The following is an 18,924-nucleotide window of genomic DNA, read 5'->3' as shown; positions in this document are numbered from 1 at the left end:
CCCTAGAAATTGCCTTCGCTGAAACCATGGGCTGACTTTGACCTGTCATAGGTTTAGAAACCATTCTGGAAAAGCCCTCGGGGGGGGGTCAATTTGCACCCCCACTCCCCACCCGAGCACGTGTTAGTGTATTCTGTTTTACTTTAATGGCCTAAAATGTTAAAAAACGAAATAGTTTTGTCAGGTTCCTGATATTATGTCCATGCCACCTTGAAATAGATGTCTGTTTGCTGAAGCATCAGTCACGAGCTCATGAGCTCGTTCTCTTGTGAATTGATTTTTTTTACTCCCGCACGGTTTTTTTGCGATGAAATTTTTCACTCCCTCCCTAGTTCAAAAGCGATTCTAGCTCCCTGCCGTTAAGCCTTCTTCTTAGTCCCTTAGTCATACGATCTGGGTGGCTCGACATCCAGCCGGTTTTCTGTTTAAAGCGTTGGCACATGACTAATCATGTATATCAGTTTAACGAAAACAGCTAAAAGAATTGGTAGCGTGTCGTGTCACCCAGAAATATCGAGACGCAGCACTCACGACACTCAGGTATACGATCAACACCTAGACAGTGGCACTGCTCTGTAGAACTACAAAGACCGTCTGTCCACTGACAATCACATTTCAGCCCAACTACCCGCCCAGGATGACAGGCATAAGTCCTTACATGTTAGACGAAGTGCAGAGTCTTAGCAGGGCAGCGCAGTCGCCAGCACTGGCCCTCGCCAGTCCCGGCGAGAGAGAGAGAGAGAGAGAGAGAGAGAGAGAGAGAGAGAGAGAGAGAGAGAGGAGAGAGAGAGAGAGAGAGAGGGAGAGAGAGGAGAGGAGAGAGAGGGAGAGGGGAGAGGGAGAGGGAGAGGGAGAGGAGAGGAGAGGGAGAGGGAGAGGGAGAGGGAAGAGGGAGAGGGAGAGGGAGAGGGAGAGGGAGAGGGAGAGGGAGAGGGAGAGGGAGAGGGAGAGGGAGAGGGAGAGGGAGAGGGAGAGGGAGAGGGAGAGGGAGAGGGAGAGGGGGAGGGAGAGGAGAGGGAGAGGGTAGAGGGGAGGGAGAGGGAGAGGGAGAGGGAGAGGGAGAGGGAGAGGGAGAGGGCGAGGGAGAGGGAGGGAGAGGGAGAGGGAGAGGGAGAGGGAGAGGGAGAGGGAGAGGGAGAGGGGAGAGGGAGAGGGGAGGAGAGGGAGAGGGAGAGGGAGAGGGGAGAGGGAGAGGGAGAGGGAGAGGGAGAGGGAGAGGGAGAGGGGAGAGGGAGAGGAGAGGGAGAGAGGGAGAGGGAGAGGGAGAGGGAGAGGGAGAGGAGAGGGAGAGGGAGAGGGAGAGGGGAGAGGAGAGGGAGAGGGAGAGGGAGAGGGAGAGAGAGAGAGAGAGAGGGAGAGAGAGATCCTTGTAAAGACAAGAACTTCAGGGGAGTTCGGTTCCCCCACACTTTTTTCCAAAGCTGCTGGGGCTGTAGTCTCCCTTCCCCTCCCAAATAAATAGGAAACTGCACCCCTGCATTTTAGCTTATACCACAGCAGCAAATTCGGTGCAAATGCGGTTGAAACAGTACTGCACCCCCACCTTTAAGGAAAAACAGCCCTCGATACAGCATTTTGGAATTAACGAGCTATTCCAGCGATAAGAACGTCCAAAATGAATAAATATGAACAAATATTTGAATATCCAGTGCCCAAGGGAAATATACTTTAACAAACATATGAACCTGGAATTTCCAAAAAGGATAAATGGGTGCAGCATTCGCAGTTTTTGCCCTATGCAATTCTAACCTTAGGTTCTCTGGATGCGCTGAAAGTGTGCAGGTCAGCGGGACGCGTCCAGGCCTACACAATGGTGCCTCAACACGCGTAGGAATTAATCGCCGCACTGGCGCTCACATCGGGCTTAACACGTTTCTGCAAACGGGAAACACCCATTTCTGACACATTTTGACAATCGAACGACTAATCTGTACTGCATTAACATGCTGCTAGTATCGTCTTTTTAATGCTAAAGTTTCATGAGTGTCCGTTTGCTGTTTTAGGTGCACTTATTTGCTCTACTTACTGTACCAGAGAAAATATTACTTTCGATTGATCAGAAACATGCGAACGATACAAAATTCCTCCTGATGCTAAGATGCTCAATATGATTTCCTTGATGACATACCACAAGCTATTTCGTGCTTGCTTTGATTCAGGTAGCTAGTGACAAGCTGGTAAATTCGAAACGAAAAATGAAGAATCAGAAGTGAGCTGCAGGCGAATCTCTTTGAAGCGGTTTTTCAAACGAGAACGTTTGATCTGTATTGCGTGCTTGGTGTTCGCAATGATGACCCGTATCCACACTCTACACGCGCGCAACCGGGCTGGTAAAACGTGTTGACTTGGAGGATAAGGTCGGCAAAAAATATGCATTTACACACGAAGCTTGGTGCGAAAAATGCTTTTGACGGAAACTTCTCGTGATAGCCACGACAAAATACTACATCGCACTGTGCAAACCCTAGCATGAGGTCTTCATACATGGATATTATGCCTTCATGGTAATACATTTCGTCATGCAACATAAGCAAACCTGCCAGTAAATAATCTTTCCGGCAACAATTTAATCTGTGGTCAACTGCAACCATTCTGGCTAAATGTAATCAGCTAGCTGCAGTCAAACCGTCTTGCAAATTACGATCAGTATGCATATCTAAGCAAACTATTCAAATGCTACAATGCCCTGGCTGAAGTTATCACTCAGAGCGGTAGCTGTTGTATTGATCAGAATTGTTCTGACCGACTGAGGCACCCAAGTGTGTCCCCATCTGGAACGAGTGTCGAGTTAAGGCATGAGCTGGCTCACAGGGCGTTTCTCCTTTGGAGATCCCGTGGTTCACCTAGAGGGTTCTGCTTGCTATTTTGGTGAGATGGACTCGTCTTTCTTTTGACTACGCGCTGAGGAAGTGTGGAAGGGAACAGCACAAAAAAGGCTATTAAACTATCCATTGCTTTCTTGCACCAGGAGCGCACTCGCCCCTGGACTCTGGTAGAGCAACAGCTGGGTGACAATATTCTTCTGCCCAGCTTTGGTGAAATTGATTGTGCCTTTGTCTTCCACGGGGGAGAGCTTGAACTGTTGGTACGAAGGGGTGAAGCATTTGCCATATCCAGGGATATTTGGTTCAACCCAAAATACTGTATGCATGCTTTTCAATCCTCAAAAGCGATATACAGCGTCACACTTGTCTAACTCCAAGTTCCCAAATGCCATTCATAATGGTTACAAACTTGTGCGGGTGGAGGAGTTTGAATACATGGGACATCATCAATGCCAAGGTGACTTTGAAATAGTCCCCCAGTTCACTTTTTGCCATTTTTTCGCGCGTGTAACTCAGGAACCAGAGGGGTTTGGGTTTTAACAAGCGCCCGGGTGACCGGCTGGATACCATTTGCTCGGTGGGGGGTCAATTTGACCCCTGAGATCTCAGGAACTACCAAATTCACAGGTTGTATTGGCCTGTACGTGAAATCACGTAGGTCAAAGTTTGAGGTCTCTAGGCCTTCAATTGCCTAGAGCAATGTAAATTGTGGCGCGGCTACGTCGTGCCGTTCGGAAAACCATTCTGGAGAGACGTTTGGGGGTCAATTTGACCTCCACCCGAAGCGCGTGTTAAAAGGGTATTGCCGTAAACTGCATCAAGAGGTCCTCAAGATGGTTATTTCAGCTCAAATCCGCATACAAAGATGGAACACTCCCTTTAGCTATCACATCAATTCGGGACCCTACGACCATGAGTAATTTCCGACGCGCACAGTATATCAGCCGCACCAATGGTGACCGTGTATGCTCTCACTATCTCCGGGCTTGAAGGCGCAAGACCGCTGTTGTCTGTATCGGTGATCGTTGTGTTGTGAGCGTTGGTGCGCGTAAGTGTCCAGAAAATAGAATCCGTGTTTGACAAGATCCCTCTTTGGCGGACTCGCAAGAAGTACTGACACGAGCGAGGTTTTCACGGGTATAAGTATCACGCAGGCAGCCAAAAACCTGCTGCAAATGCATCGCCGTTATAAAACGTCATACTTTTCAGGTTTCCAAAAAATATCTTCCGCAACGATATTTTGTTCAAGCAAATATCTATCTCATGGCCGATCACAATGGCTCTAATAGCCCGATAGCGATTTTTTTTGCACAGGAAACATGTTCGAACTTGTAGTCCGCTGAAGGTAAACAACTTTTGAATCTTCTGGCAGGGGTGCTCCTTGTCGTCTCGCGCATGGGATACAGTGCGAGACCCCGTTTGTAAAAAATATCGTTGGTCACAGTCAAGACTCCAACGAGGTAAAACCGTCCGGTCTGAAAAAGTGGCAGTATAGAGCTTGCGTGAAAATGGAGGTAGTTTGGAAAGAAAGCAGGCATGGCTTCATGTACACCATGTTTGATGACATCAGTGGAGAGGCAACTGCTCATTTAGTCAGCTTGCTGCTACATAACCCATGAGTTTGAATGGTGGGTATGCTTTTATTGTAGTTATTTTGAGTATAAAATTAAATCTAACAATATACACGCTGAGCTATATAAATGCTAGCAATTATTAAATAAGAGATGGACAAGAAATCCCTAAGACAAGCCGTTGTAGTGTGCAACCAGCTATGAAACACCCAGAAACCGTGATAGGCAATGTGCTACAAACGCTGCATGACATATAACTCCGAGTTAGGTACACCCCCATGAAAACACTTAAAATACTGATCAGCCTTAACTGTTCCTAGGTTCAATCACCCTTCCAGAAAAGCGTTTGCATGCCAAAACCGTGGGCCATTTATTCCAACCAGTTTGTTCATAGTCTAACCGGGAACCACCACCCGCACGCCATCAAAAACATACCCACCACGCAAATTAATGGCCAGTACAGTCAGTCGGCTGACTAAATGAGCGGTTTTCTTTCCACTGATGTCATCGAACATGGTGTCCGTGACGTCAGGCGGGCTTTGCGTCCAGACTTCTTTTTCTCTCACGCAGTTCGATGTTGCCACTTTTTGATAGTGTTAAAAGATACGGATGACACCCCTCTGGTCACAACTAGTTTTAGCCAGTGTGTAGCCCTGGTCGCAGTGCTATGCTACCCTTCGTTTCTTGTCTCGCACGGATGTTGATTTGTATTCTTTTGCGAGGGCCCTACACCCGCCCCACAATGTTGACTTGCCCCCCCCCCCCCCACGAATGTTGGCTTGCGCCTCGAATATTTTTGGCTGGAATATTGAAAAGACGTATAAAGGAGCTGACCATTACACAAATAGGATCTTATTCGACCTTTTCTCATAGTGGCGTCGGTATGGGGGGTGCAGCTGGGACAGCTTCAAGCCACATCCTCAATGGCGCGTCCTTAACTGAAGGACAACTTCACACTTTGTGGCAGCTCATTTTATAATGACCTTTTTTGTCCGTCAAATGTAAGCCCAGACGTTTTTTTTCCCGCAGCAAAACGTGATATTGAAGCCACTGATCCTTGGCTGCAGGATCACATAAGACGACCAATTTGGTTAGCACTTTTTACTTTTGTGCGGCATCGATAGTGCAGATAATGGGTCGAGTTCAGTTACAAAATGCAAAAGCATACAGCGAACAACAATTTTGCCCGAACAGATTTTTAAACTGATTCCTTGATGAACACACTTTATTGTTAGCACTTAAAGTACCATCCCACCATTCATCCATTGTGATACATCTTCAACACATTTCTTTTGCCTCGGTCCCTTATTGAAATAGCACAAGCGGATCTTTACCGCGCCATGCGACTACACGATTCGGCTGTTCTGCAACCAGGGTGATACTAACAAGCCAACGGCTAATGGCCCTCGTTGGCGAGCCATATATGACCACTTATTCTTGAGGGCAAACCTACCACTACCCGTTTCGCCACGTTGCGATTGTGGTCAATATAACATCAACGCTGTACCGAGGTTGGGCTTCCGTCATGACAAGCGATGTCTCTGCGTGGCAATATACGTTCCATTTGCGAGCATTTTACTCATTGCAGCCAACGGGCTCGTTGAGAAACAATGCCTGTAGATTGCTTCTTCACTAGCTATTCCCGTCAAACGATATCACGTGCTTCATAAAGCGTAGCTACGCATAGTTAAACTCGGGTAAATACACCACACTAGTAGCAGTGCTATAGCAGAGCAGTGCTATCGTTTTTGACAGCCTCACACCTTTCGGGACAATATTTGAAGAAAGTTTCAGTTAAGTCTGGAATCGTGGGGTGAATGTGCTTTTAAGTGGGCATACAGCTACCTTGGTCTACCATTTCAGGGGATCTAGCAATTTGGGATTAACTCGGACTTTCAAATTGCACGGATTTCAGATGCATCGCTATGTGCAGCAGATAATTTCACCATTCAATAATGCGTAATCTTACGCATTTAAATCAATCACATTTTGTGGGCTCACCCATTTATGACTGCAATACCCTCTTGAATAATTAGCCCACAAGAACCTGAAATGGCTCACATGACATGACATTCATTCATTCGATAGGAATTTACGCGCAGCTCAAGCAGTGCAACAACAATTTGATAAGAACGCATGTGGCGGTCCTATCCGTGGCACATACATTCTCTACGCTAATGTTACAGCGGGCTTCTTCTCGCCGTTGTGTTTACTACGCATTGTTATGCATCCAGTGTGGGTGGTTTGCTTTCAGCCTGAATCCCACACAACTGTAAGTCAATTTGAATTGTTTATTATGAGCTGTTAAACATAATTGAGTGTTGTAAACTATTGTTAGTGACGATTATGTTGTTGATTACAACTGTTGTTGTTATGACACGGCTAGATTTAAAAATGTGTCACGACGTTAAATTCAGACCAAAATTTTCCTTCATCCCTCGGGATTCACGCAAAAATCGTAGCTTAAAAAGAGCGGCATTTTACATGGCAGGCACTAAAAACTAAATCCAAGGACAAAACATGAAATTGAGGTAGATGGTGTAATTTGGCCGAATGGCTGACCCCCAAATCCCATAAATGGATCCGTTAATGTGGTCACATGTTTACCGCACCACAGAAAGGAAACATCTACGCTTGCCGTGCAGGGCAGTGCACATAACGACACTTCACCACCCCTATCATTGTGATATAAAGTCGTGTTTGCTCACCACCAGATAACATGGCATAGTTGAACGGATAAGCGATGCAATACATTTCATAAAACTTGGGCCATAAAACACGCAAAGGTCCGAGAGGTTAAAATGAAAAGCTCAGGAGCACACTATTGACCAAGACATTGCACAGTTAGCCCAGCTCCCGTCCCAAGCAACCAAAAATGCATGCCACCGCGCGCGACCGCCATAAAAGCGTGCGTTCGGCGCTCTAGGGCGAAAGGGGCACGTGCCTCTAGTGCTCCCCCTCTCAGGATCCGTTCCTGTAGGACTGATATGAGGCTTGAATTAAAGACAATTTTTTCAATGATACAAAAATTACCATATGAATTGCCTTTGGCCTAGAACAACATGGGTTAAGTCCGTTGAAAAATAAGGTGGGGGACGGGGACGGAAGATCGTCCAAACTTCGGTTAGGTCCCCCAATCATACTGACATCCCTGCTGTTTCGTATCGTTCGTCAGCGTATTGTGAGAGAAAGCATATACGCATGATAAGTGCATCACTATATTGCAGCCTTTAATATGTGAACGTTTGGTATGCATTGCATGTTAGCATCTCGCAAATCATTATACACACCCGCATAGAAACCATCGGTACTTCAACTTGACACCATATATTTATACGAAACGATATATGCAGTCCCCCCACAGACCTACATTTAATACATACATTGCCAGGCACGGATCATCTGCTTATCTTCAAAAGCATCTCAATTGCGCCTGGGCGCAAACAGCGTTGGAACAGATGTGACCACGACACACCAAACGGGAAGCACTCTCGTTGCGTCTCACAGGTGCGACGTGAACAGCTACACTAGGTGGGCGGTCTCGATTTGGTCCCTCGAGTCTGCTGATCACACCGCAGGCGACAAGGTATCATGCGGCTGGAAGATAACGGGGGCATTGGAACACTGTGGACTTCACTGGCCGCACGGCAGGCGTCGGGACGCGGGTGGCAGGGACTTACAAGGACATGCGCTACATTAAACAGCTAAGATTCCACGGAACAACTGCGACGAAAAATGTTTTTTCATCACATCTGTCACCGTTTACACCTGAAAACTTCCAGCAAAGTAAGAAGTAAAGATCCAGTGCTGCGAACATGAGGCTGCCAACTTAAACCAACGGCTCCGCCTACCCTGGGAGGACGGGACAAAATACGACAGAGGAGTCAATGCGGACAGCCTTGACATGCGAGGCAAGAGCCACAATCCAGACATTCAGCTTCCTGAGATTGTCCATCACACTGGTCAGTCTCGTTTGTGAATCGATTCGGCGGAATACGGTGGCGAAGCTCGTCCGATGGGTCGGAGTCGCTTTTGGCTGGCAGCCAACATCACCTCTAATAACAAACATTCATCGCATGTATTCTAAGCTTCCATTGCGCGCTGTTCACATGCGTGCGTGTAGTGTTCCCATGAATACAGACACAAGAGCTTCATGAGCCGATTTATCTTAGATCGGGTACGTTACACAGGGCCTACTGTAAGGAAACGTCAAAACTTCTTATCCCTAGTTGCTATATTTACACAAGTCGCCAATCGGCGAGAAAAGATCAGCTTTATGCACACAAAAACATGGCAGAGCTGAGATTTGCCCCGTCCTCAAAACCATTTAATAGCGAGCAAACACGATGTTCAGCCTAGGCACCACTTCCACCTAAAATATCCTTGCAAATGGTTTGGAACTAAGGTCAAAGAAAACATGGTGCGTCGCGTACGGCCCCAGCAGCCATGATGAGGTAAAAGGGTGCACAGACATGGCACCTGGATAAAAGACCAAATGCTGTCCATGAACGGCCCTTATTCGCCCACAATGGATGGCAGCAAGGAGAGTTCATGGAATCAGCATAGAAGTTCAGCCTAAACTGGTATCAATTATAAACCCAAATCATGACACAAGGGACGAACTAAAAAGCGGCCATAATTGTATCTTGATGCAACCTTTACAACAAAAAAAGAACAGGCACAGACGATTTGCAAACCGATGCGCAACGTTCTCTACTTGACGCAAATGACGCCATTCGGCCATTAACTCGGCGGTAGGGCGGCCTTGTTGAACGTTCCTAACCGGTTTCATAATGATCAAACTCCAACAATTTACGAATAGTAAATCCAGTAACTACCAGGGTACAGGGCTACGTAGTGCCGGAAACGACCATCAGCTGGCGCCAGGCCGTGTTTGTGCTGGCGTAGGTAGCACCTTCAACAGCGTCCCGACCACTGTACCCACTCGACTACCGCAGTCTACAGGCCAATGCCTCAGTGCTGTAGCTATGTTCCCCTATTGGACAATACGCATGCGCGCCTGTCGTTAGAGCCGAGTTATTTCAACTTCTGGCTCTTGCCCTGCAGTGACCACGGCCCTGTCAATAAGGGCGTCACTCTCAAACTCAGGTGGCACAGTCCCAGCCTTGTCGACCAGCTCGTCTAACTCCGCCGAATCGCCGCTGAAGCTGAAGAGCACGCGGCTAGGTGACGTCACGGACGGCACGTCAGAGAACGCCTCCTGCTCAGCCAGGGGCGGCAGAGAATGTTGCTCCAGCGCCTCCAGGGACGAGATGCCGGCCTGCTCCAGCATCTGGCGGAACTGGGACCTTGGTTCGGCCGCCAGCTGCGCTGGAGGGCCCATCTCGGCGATCTGAAACCCGTTGGGACGCCATAAAACCAGTTTGAAACGCAAAAAAACCTTCGACTCCACCTAGAAGTCCAACAAAATTACCCGGTGGTTCACCAGGATCTCCAATGTGCCCTTCCCGCGTCCCTTTCCTATCCGTTCTCCGCAACCTTCTCACGCGTAAGTTCGGTGATCCTCCTATGATCTGTTCGTGAACCGTTCCTTGTTCTGTTAGTCAACCGTTGCCTGCTTCTGTCCGCCAATCCCTACACCTCGCAGTGATACTATACTAAGCTGTCACCAGCCTTTTCCGCACCCTGCTCAGTGACCTGACCATGTAGCGTTTACCCTGACCGTGATACTGATCGCTGGTTCTCTCCTGATCCCACCCGATGCCAAACCCCAACCCTGTCTAACGACGCTTGACTCACCCTGCCGGCATCCATGACCACGATGGTGCCATATCCGAGCACTGTGTTGAGCCGGTGCGCGATGGTGACCACTGTGGCGTCCTGGAAGTCCTCGTGAATGGTCCGCTGGATCAGGAAGTCGGTCTGCACGTCCACGGACGCGGTGGCCTCATCCAGCAGCAGGATGCGGTTCTGGCGGAGCAGCTGCGCGGCCCAGGCACACCAGCTGTTTCTCGCCGACGCTGAAGCTGTCTCCGTCGGACGTCACCGGCGTCATCAGCTGCAGTGGCAGGCGTGCCACCTTGGCTTTGAGGCCGGCGCGTTCCAGCACCAGCCAGAGCCGCGCGTCGTCGTGCGCCTCGAACGGGTCCAGATTCTGGCTGTGGATTGACGGCGAGATAGAATGTATAGTCAAGTATAGGCCGAGGGTATGGCAGCCCAACAAGCAAATGGCGTAGGAGAATCCCAGCGTAAAGTCTTGTGCAGGCAGAGGGTATGGCGGTCCAACAAGCACATGGCGTAGGGGGAGAATCCCAGCGAAGATGGTGCTACTCCCTAGGAAATTTGCCTACAGATCGGTGCCACACGGGCAACCAGTATTTGTTGGACAATGATTTTTTCCAGTCTGTTCCTGTACTTGTTTGCAAAAGATACATCGAAATGAAGCGGCAAGAGCAAGTCGCATTGCGAAGGACTTCCATCACAAGTACCCATAGCGGGACACGTTTCTTGCACGCGAGCAGCAGTTCTGCGTCTCTGCTGTTGCACCTACCGGATGGTGCCGGTGAAGAGCACCGGGTCCTGAGGGATCACGGCTATCCGCGAGCGCAGCTGCCGGAGGCCGATCTTGCTGATGTCGACGTTGTCGATGATGACGCGCCCCGTCTCAAGGTCCATCAGCCGCAAGAGGGTCGAGATCAAGGTGGACTTGCCTGGAACCCGTAATCATAGCGAGTGCCCGACATATAATGTGGCTCGTGACTCGTGAGAAAAGTGCCTGGATCATACAGTTCATGGGGGTATTGCACAAGGAATGGCTACAGGTCGTACGAACAGAGTATAATGTGTACCTTAACACTGCAATACGAGACAATTAACACAACTGTCCTAAAATGAGCCTACTTTTGCGCGCAATACATTCTACCACATCAACAGCTCAAAAGCAATAGAAGGCCAGCCTGAATTAGAGCCTAATGTGAAAGATAGCAGTTGCAATCACCGATGCAAGTATGCCATACAGGGGGGGGGGGGGGGGTTCGTTACTCTTGGTATCATCATCAGGACAGGAAATACATTCTCACACGTCGTACAAAGGAGTGAACATTCAAAAAAGATCGTTAGGTTACATCGCAGTATTGCTGTGTATGCCAAAAATTTCTGCTTCTATTGACGATTCGAGGATTTTCTATTAGTAAAATGAGCCTGAACAAAACCTGCGCGGTCGTGTATGCACCATGGAACGGTCCAGGAATGCACTTGATGCATCTCCATGCGCTTTGAATTGTGCGATGAATCAGTGAAATATTTGAGAGCAAATTTAGAGGCGATCGTTGGTGTGCCGAACGACAATACTGTTGATAAGAACTCCTAAGTGTGTTGACACATTCAAAAGATAATCATCGTTGAAATCGATCCGAGCTTGGCTTAAACACAAGATTTAACGAACTGCTTGATGTCAAAACCGGTAAACCTTAAATATCACTGACCAATCACTAACCAGTCACTATTAAGCGTAGAAGATATCGTGGTTAGGTTGTAAGCTTTTCGATAGTTCAGCGCTGGGAATTGAACCGAGCAATTTTTGCCGAAGGTTGGCTCGCCCTTGTCTTACGAAAACACAGTGAGCGGTTGACGCTCTCTTGATGACCGTTTATCTTTCAGTCCAAGGTTCAGTCACAAATCTGGACATGTAGTGGCGATTCAGTAACGCGATAGATGATTGACATTGTAGATAAAAGCCAAGCGGCTGTTGAAGACAACATGGACGGGAACGGTAGAAGCAAGGTTGACAGCACATATTTAGGCGTAGATACAACACAGGCTGGAGAAGTCATCGACTGCATAATGAGGTTGGTTGGGTGCAGCTCAACTTCAAGATTCTCTGTGAAAGTCGTCGGAACGTGCGAGATCATGTCTAGTGAAGACTCCTGAGAAAAAAGTCCGATGCACCTACTAGTGCAATATTTGCCGATTTCTTCCGGGGGGATGCAATGGAACGAGCGACTTTCTGGGATAAGTTTATCGTGGCTGCAGATAGTGCAAGACAGCCCGATATTTCGAACAGCACATGTCATCAAGAGTTTTTTTTATAAAATAGTATGACGAAGGAAGTCATTGCTGGGTTGGTATTGTCGGCTGCTAATTACAAGACAGTTCATAAGCTTTGTGTGACCAGATTGCCGAAGCATGACATACTCCTTGTTCCTCACATTCTTATTGCATGTTCCCTCGGCTCATCCACTGAGAGCAGCAAGCCTATGAAACATCCCAGATTCACGTTTGCCTGATGCCCAAATGCCTAGACGTCTCGTAAGTGAAGCGCAACACGTGCAGAATGTTCATTACTCTCCGGATCTTTGCAAAGCTTCCAAAAGATTCACGCATGAAATGGCTGAGCGGCTGACATTTTCCATGAAAGCCGTAGCTACCAGTAAGTGCAATGATGGAGATGTGAGGGTTACACCTGCCTGGCAGATTGCCTTGAGCTCCCCGCTAAAGATTTCCTTCCTCTCGTTCGCTTGCGTAGCTTTATGAAATCTGCACGCATCATAGTCTGGATCGAGCAGTTTGAGTAAAACGTGCGCTCAGTTAAAAAAATCTCGGAGCTTCTCTATCACAAAATACCCGAAGCAAAAGCTGCATGTGCTTCAACTAGCACAGATCGAATATCCGTAGCACAGTAAAGGTATTTGTCTTAGACGGGGCCTATGCTAAAGGATATCAAGCTGAGTAACCAAAATCCGTTCGCAAGAGACGACGGTCGTTTTCGAATGAAAACCAAAATTCACACCTCAGAACGCCCTTGTGGATTAGAGCTTCCCACCATCATGAAGAAGGCCCAAGGCAGGAAGAGGACTGACAGGTCCTCATCCTGCGTTGGTAGCTACCAAGCCGGGGCCTCTCTCGGTCATGAGGATAGATGTGATTGATCCAGTGTTTTGCCCTGACATTGCGGACCATGAACTGCATATGCATTTTTGCTTGGGGCGTTGTTCAAGCTGTGTACGTTGAACTGATGGAATCACAGACGCTGGATTCCTTCCTGATCGTGTTTAGACAGTTTGTAGCATGGAGACGCATGGCATCCGTCGCCTTTTCCAACAATGCAGTCATAATGAAAGGAACGGAAACCCACTTCAGAACTTGTGTTGCACAGTTCGCCAACTGTGCAACCACAATGAACCACAATGGTGGTTCATCGTTTCGCAACATCCATGGTAGGGTGGTCGGTAGGGACAGTTAATGTGCTTCATAAAGGACTCACTGCGCAAGTCAGTGGCTGAAGTTTAGTCAGCACGGCTGAGCGTGTAGCTGCTCTGCACGAATTGAATGTGCGCACAGTTTTACATTCATGACCTTTGTAAGAGACTATGGTGAAAGCCCCACTACATTAACGCGCAACCACTTCCCGCTGCGTGGAGTGACAAATTTCGGCTGCCTAATGTGCTGGAGGCACACAAACTGTTCCATCCCAAGGACTTCTCAACAGCGACTGGCGATATCTCAAGTGCTTAAACGAGTCCTGAGATCTCTCGCAACGCGATTAATTAGGACCAATAACCCGAGATGTCCGTTCCTGGAGGACCCATCGCAGCCCCAGTCCGGCTGCGCTGAACCACAGGAATAATGTCGTGCAGGTATGACGGTCACAATGGTATGGCGCGTCTCGTCGAGGTGAGAACCTCGAAGGGTGTCCACACACAACTTGTTCAAAAGTCACACAGTTTGGAGGTGCTGTCCAACGAAACGGATGTGCACGGACCCGGGCGTCCGCTCTTCGGTGAACGTACTATGATTGGGCCCAAGTATGGGCAGGCAGGAAAGTACCAATGCATAACAGTTGTGACACAAGCCCACAGACTGGTAACGCGGAAAATTACAATGAAAACCACGTCTAAAAAGAGCTATTTTCACATTGTTGTTGCTGTCCCTACGGAGCCAGGTGACAATACTGCCATTGGATCGTTCCCACAACTTCTGCGAACTACCGGGGTTCTTGATAATTCACGTCCTTGCACAGTTTTTGCGCATATGATCTCCCTGCTTGGCCGCTGTGTTCTGAGGTAGTTGTCATCATGTTGGTACTCTAGCATTTAACGGGAGAGTCTACTGTAACTTATTTCATGTCATGAAATGACACATTCTTAAGCCGAACCGTAAGACATGCACACGGAAAATTCACAAAGCTATCTTCGGTTTACCGAAAACTGTAGTTGTTTCTGAAGGCTGCTTCAAAGTGTGCAATATACTAATATATAAGAAGATAACTCCAATCGATTCCAACTCGGATAAACACCGGGTTTAATGAACGGCTACGGGGTGTCCTAGATACCAATCAGTCGTTCGTCAGTGCGATGTCCTTAAGGAATACTTGATCCCGCGTCAACCAGAGTTCACACAGACTGCCTAGTCCCCTGTCAGCGGGTGCCTTTAGAGCCTGCTTGGTGTTCTATCAGCGAGTGTCCTCAGAGGCTGTCCGGTGTCCTGTCGGCGAGCGTCCTCAGGGGCTGTCCGGTCCCCTGGCAGCGAGTGTCCTCAGAGACTGCCCAGCCCCCTGCAGTCCTCAGAGGCTGTCCGGTGTCCTGTCAGAGAGTGTCCTCAAAAGCTGCCTGGTATCCCGTCAGCGAGTGTCCTCAGAGGCTGTCCGGTCCCCTGCAGTCCTCAGGGGCTGTGTGGTGTCCTGTCGGCGAGTGTCCTCAGAGGCTGCCCGGTGTCCTGTCGACGAGCGTATTCAGGGGTTGCCCGGTCCCCTGTCAGCGAGTGCCCCAGAGACCGCCCGGTGTTCTGTCAGCGAGTGTCCTCAGAAGCCGCCTGGTATCCTGTCAGCGAGTGTCCTCAGAGACTGCTCAGTCAGGACGTTTTTATAGACTGCTCGGTGCTCCGTTGTACAGTGAGGCAGAAGCCGTGAACGCTGAGAGACCGTTCGATGCACGGTTCGGGCTCGGCTACTCACCGGCACCTGTTCGGCCGACAATGCCGACCTTCTCGCCGGCCGGGATGGTGAGGCTGAGGTCGTGCAGCACGCGCGGCAGGTCGGCGCGGTAGCGCAGGCTGACCCCATCCAGACTGATTGAGCCGAACTCGGGCCACAGCGCGGGCAGTAGACTGTTGGGCATCTCGGCCGGCGCCTCGTACTCCAGACCCTGCAGTGCAGCCGGACACGACCACTCACTCTCACGCCAGATACGCCACCGCCCACCAGAGCAGAAACCGAGTCCCTACCCCTTGGGATTTGAACACTGAAAGCACTCGTTGCCTCCATTCCTGCTCATTGCAAACGTGCTCCCAATGTGTGCTCTTGGGTGAAACGGGACCTTGGCAGGAGCACCACCCATCCATTGGCCCCCGAGAGCCTTGGGTGCCTGTTGTTTATATTTGTTAACTCGATTTTTTCATGACGTTTGAATAACTGTATGCGTGCTACAGGGCACCTGTTACCTTTAAGATGGGAAAGAAAATTAATTTCAACTCGAGAAGCGCATAATGATTTTGTATTCCACTAAATGTCTTGGAACACTGCGCTGTGCACCCACCTGGCAGTACTCCGAGCAGCGTTCGACGGCGGACATCAACGCGGAGAGCTCGGAACAGAGCATCACCAAAAACGGCATGATGCCCACCGTGTCGTACACCAGACTGAGCATGAGGCCAGCCTCGGCCGGCGAGGCGCCCGGCACCAGCAGCAACACGGCGGCAATCGTGGCGAGCAACACCAGGCCCAGCTCGTCAGCGCGCAGGCAGAACCACGAGTTGGCCAGGCGGAACGCCAGGATGGAGGAGGTGTGCTTGATCCAGCAGGTGCTCGAACCTGCGCCGGACAGCACCAGTCAACAGAAGGCCCGGCGCTGTTTGACTGCTGGGAGGGCTGACGGAGCACACGGCCGTGGACGCCGCGTCCAGTTGGCCCAGGGGTCACAGGAGCACTGCATACCAGCCTAGGCGACACGAGAGTTATCTGTAACGCGGAGAACTGCCGAAAGAAGAATGCTTAGTAAGGTTTCATGGCTAACAACTGGTTCAAAAGTTAGGTTTTTAACGAACGATATTAAGGGTGTCTAAAACATGTCCGATCATTCATCATGTGGGAAGCAAAACTCTTCACTGGTGGTGAACAGACTATAGCAAGACCTGTTGCTATGGATTTATCTTATTCCAATCAGGAGGTCAAAGTGATGCCGTTGGGCTGTGCCGTGGCCTACCTCTCGACCATCATGCGCTCCTTGCCGTAGGAGCGGATGACGGAGAGTCCGCCGACCGTGGAGGTCAGATGGTGGAGCACCGGAGACCGCAGCACGTTCTCGATGTGCTTCGTATTCCGGATACCGGTCACCAGACAACGCCACAGGATACCGTACAACACTGGGGACCGGTCAGGTGGTCGTGGTGGTGTAAAAAATACTGGTGGCAGGCACTTCAGGGCTAATGAATTACGGCAGATAGCCATTGTTTAAGATAATACGCATGCCAGTAGAGCATCATTATTGTTTGACACTCTCTGACACCTAGAAAATGTGGTGTAATAATCCAACTAGTAACGCTGAATTTCTTCCGCGCAAATCGCTTATGCCAACGCACAAATAAGTCCACGTCTTTTTCCATACTAAACCCGAAACCGTGTCTGCAACCAAAGACGAAGTGAAGGAGGCGTGATACCGAAGGGTGGTCACCTCTCCAATTGGTGAAATTGGTCCGAGGGTCTTCTCCAGGATCAGAAGAGGTGCAAACATTTATTTTTGTGGACGATGCTTCTCTTTGCAAGTTGAAATGCTTAAGTGTTAAATGGCCTTTTCTCCATTTTTTTTACGTGCGCACGTTTAGGGTCCTTGGACCGGTCAAGAGGCAGTTGGAGCAGCTAGCTGAGGATGAAGCTTAGGTGAAATGCGACACGTGGGGAACCTGAATAGCCCCATAAGCATTTGCTGGTCTGAAAGTGAGGTCCTCGTGCACAACTTTTGGCAAAATCGATAAGAAAATACCATGTACGAAAAAGGAAATCATGAGACTACAGCAAGTTTGAATGAAATTATACGACTGCTGAAGCTGCAGAGGCCCTGTGATTAACTCTAGCCTGCTTTGCGATACCCTGGCTGCCTTGCAAAGCTTTACCGCAATTAAATGTACCACCTGGGAGTTACACAAACCTGTCGAAAGCTGGATCTGACCCCGCGCCAGAAGGATGGAGCGCGTTGCAGCACTGAGCGACTTTGACATAATAGCGACATTACACTCCTACTACTACTCACAGCGACATAGCACCACTACCGCTACTACTTCTACTACTACTACTACTTCCACTCACGACATTACACCACTACTACTACTACTACTACTACTACTGCTACTACTACTACTACTACTACTACTACTACACTACTCATCGAGGAATCGTGTCCTGAAAGCCGATGCTCGCATAGTCTCACGAGAGATCAGATAGATCTCTGGTGAGAGTGCATGGGGAATACAGGCTCAACTGGTACCTTACCGAAGGTACCGGCGACGACCAGAGCGTAGTACGGATAGGCCAGCATAGGCACCATCAGCTGCACCAGCACGATCGATACCCCGCTGGGTCAAGAACTCGTACAAGTCCGGAATACGGGTATCCACTGGAACACACAAACGTTTATCAAAACCGTTAAGCTCAGCTACCTCAATTAATCTTCGTTTGGCCATCCCAAGAAGTTGCCTATTTGATTTTCTTTTCACAGCGCGAGGGCTCTCCGAAAAACCATGGTCCCAACAATCACCTGATCATCGCCAAACGCACAGAGCCAGTGCCCCAAACCACAAATGTTCACTCAAATGGGTTCGGAAAACCCATCTCAAAAGCTGGGGGCAGCACCGGCTTCAAATGGCCGTATGGTGCCTCGGGCAGGCGAGCGGGGCCTGGACGCCCGTACCGCAGTCAATGTCCCTGGAGAGCCGGTTCAGGATGCGGCCGATAGGCGTGCTGTCGAAGAAGCTCATCTTGCAGCGGACCAGGCTGGAGACCATCTGTTCATGCACCCGTCTCGCACCGCGCATCACGCAGAGGGTGTAGTTCCCGCCTGCCGAAGAGACAGGCGGACAGAAATGTCAGCTGGCGAAGCAAGTATGCCATGCCTATGGCCATGGCTGTTGTCTCTTCTTCGCGACATCGGCATCGATTTAGCTCCGAAGGATATCGCCCTAGAACGGCGGCTCTTAATCACACATGCGGTTTTAATGCAGGGATTGTCGCGTCTTCACTACCATGCACTATATTTTCCTTTCAACATTGAAATAAATTTGCAGGTGCCTACAATTCAAATCTGGGAGTTTCCGGCCAGCAGCCCCGCAGGTTGATTCTCCGGGATGATTGTTAGGGCAGTAACGATCTCGCTCATACCAGTCACTTTCGTGAGTAAATCAAATGTAAATATAAGACCAAATCTTCTATTTTCAAGTATCTTGCGCAGCCATCTTCAACACCCACTCCAAACAGCAGCGCCCAAACGTACAACTAGAACCTATAAGCAGTCTGGTTTTCACTGAGTCTTGAAGTATTCAACACTCGCCTCGCAAAATAAGCCTCTCGCCTTCAACCGAAA

The 18,924-nt window shown here is 49.3% G+C and overlaps 2 protein-coding genes across 2 annotated transcripts in view; both read right to left on the bottom strand.

Moving 5' to 3' along the window:
• Positions 1-7,630: 7,630 nt before the first annotated feature.
• Positions 7,631-17,566, bottom strand: LOC119101605 (putative uncharacterized protein YKR104W). The gene is given in 8 exon segments (XM_037224962.1): positions 7,631-9,749; positions 10,157-10,339; positions 10,341-10,515; positions 10,908-11,067; positions 15,309-15,498; positions 15,889-16,163; positions 16,580-16,714; positions 17,497-17,566. Coding segments are annotated over 8 exon segments (1,515 nt in total). The 3' UTR covers positions 7,631-9,422.
• Positions 17,567-17,698: 132 nt separating this feature from the next.
• Positions 17,699-18,924, bottom strand: part of LOC119101599 (multidrug resistance-associated protein 5) — a gene marked incomplete in the record, with an annotated part of 31,140 nt that continues 29,914 nt past the window's right edge. The window contains 2 exon segments of the mRNA XM_037224951.1: positions 17,699-17,961; positions 18,256-18,402. Coding sequence (XP_037080846.1) covers positions 17,834-17,961; positions 18,256-18,402 — 275 coding nt within the window.

This window comes from Pollicipes pollicipes, unplaced genomic scaffold (genome assembly GCF_011947565.3).
Source record: "Pollicipes pollicipes isolate AB1234 unplaced genomic scaffold, Ppol_2.1 Scaffold_2555;HRSCAF=2994_pilon_pilon_pilon, whole genome shotgun sequence".
NCBI lineage: Eukaryota > Metazoa > Arthropoda > Thecostraca > Pollicipedomorpha > Pollicipedidae > Pollicipes > Pollicipes pollicipes.
Note: the sequence above shows the minus strand (reverse complement) of the source record. Positions and strands in the feature narration are given on the sequence as shown.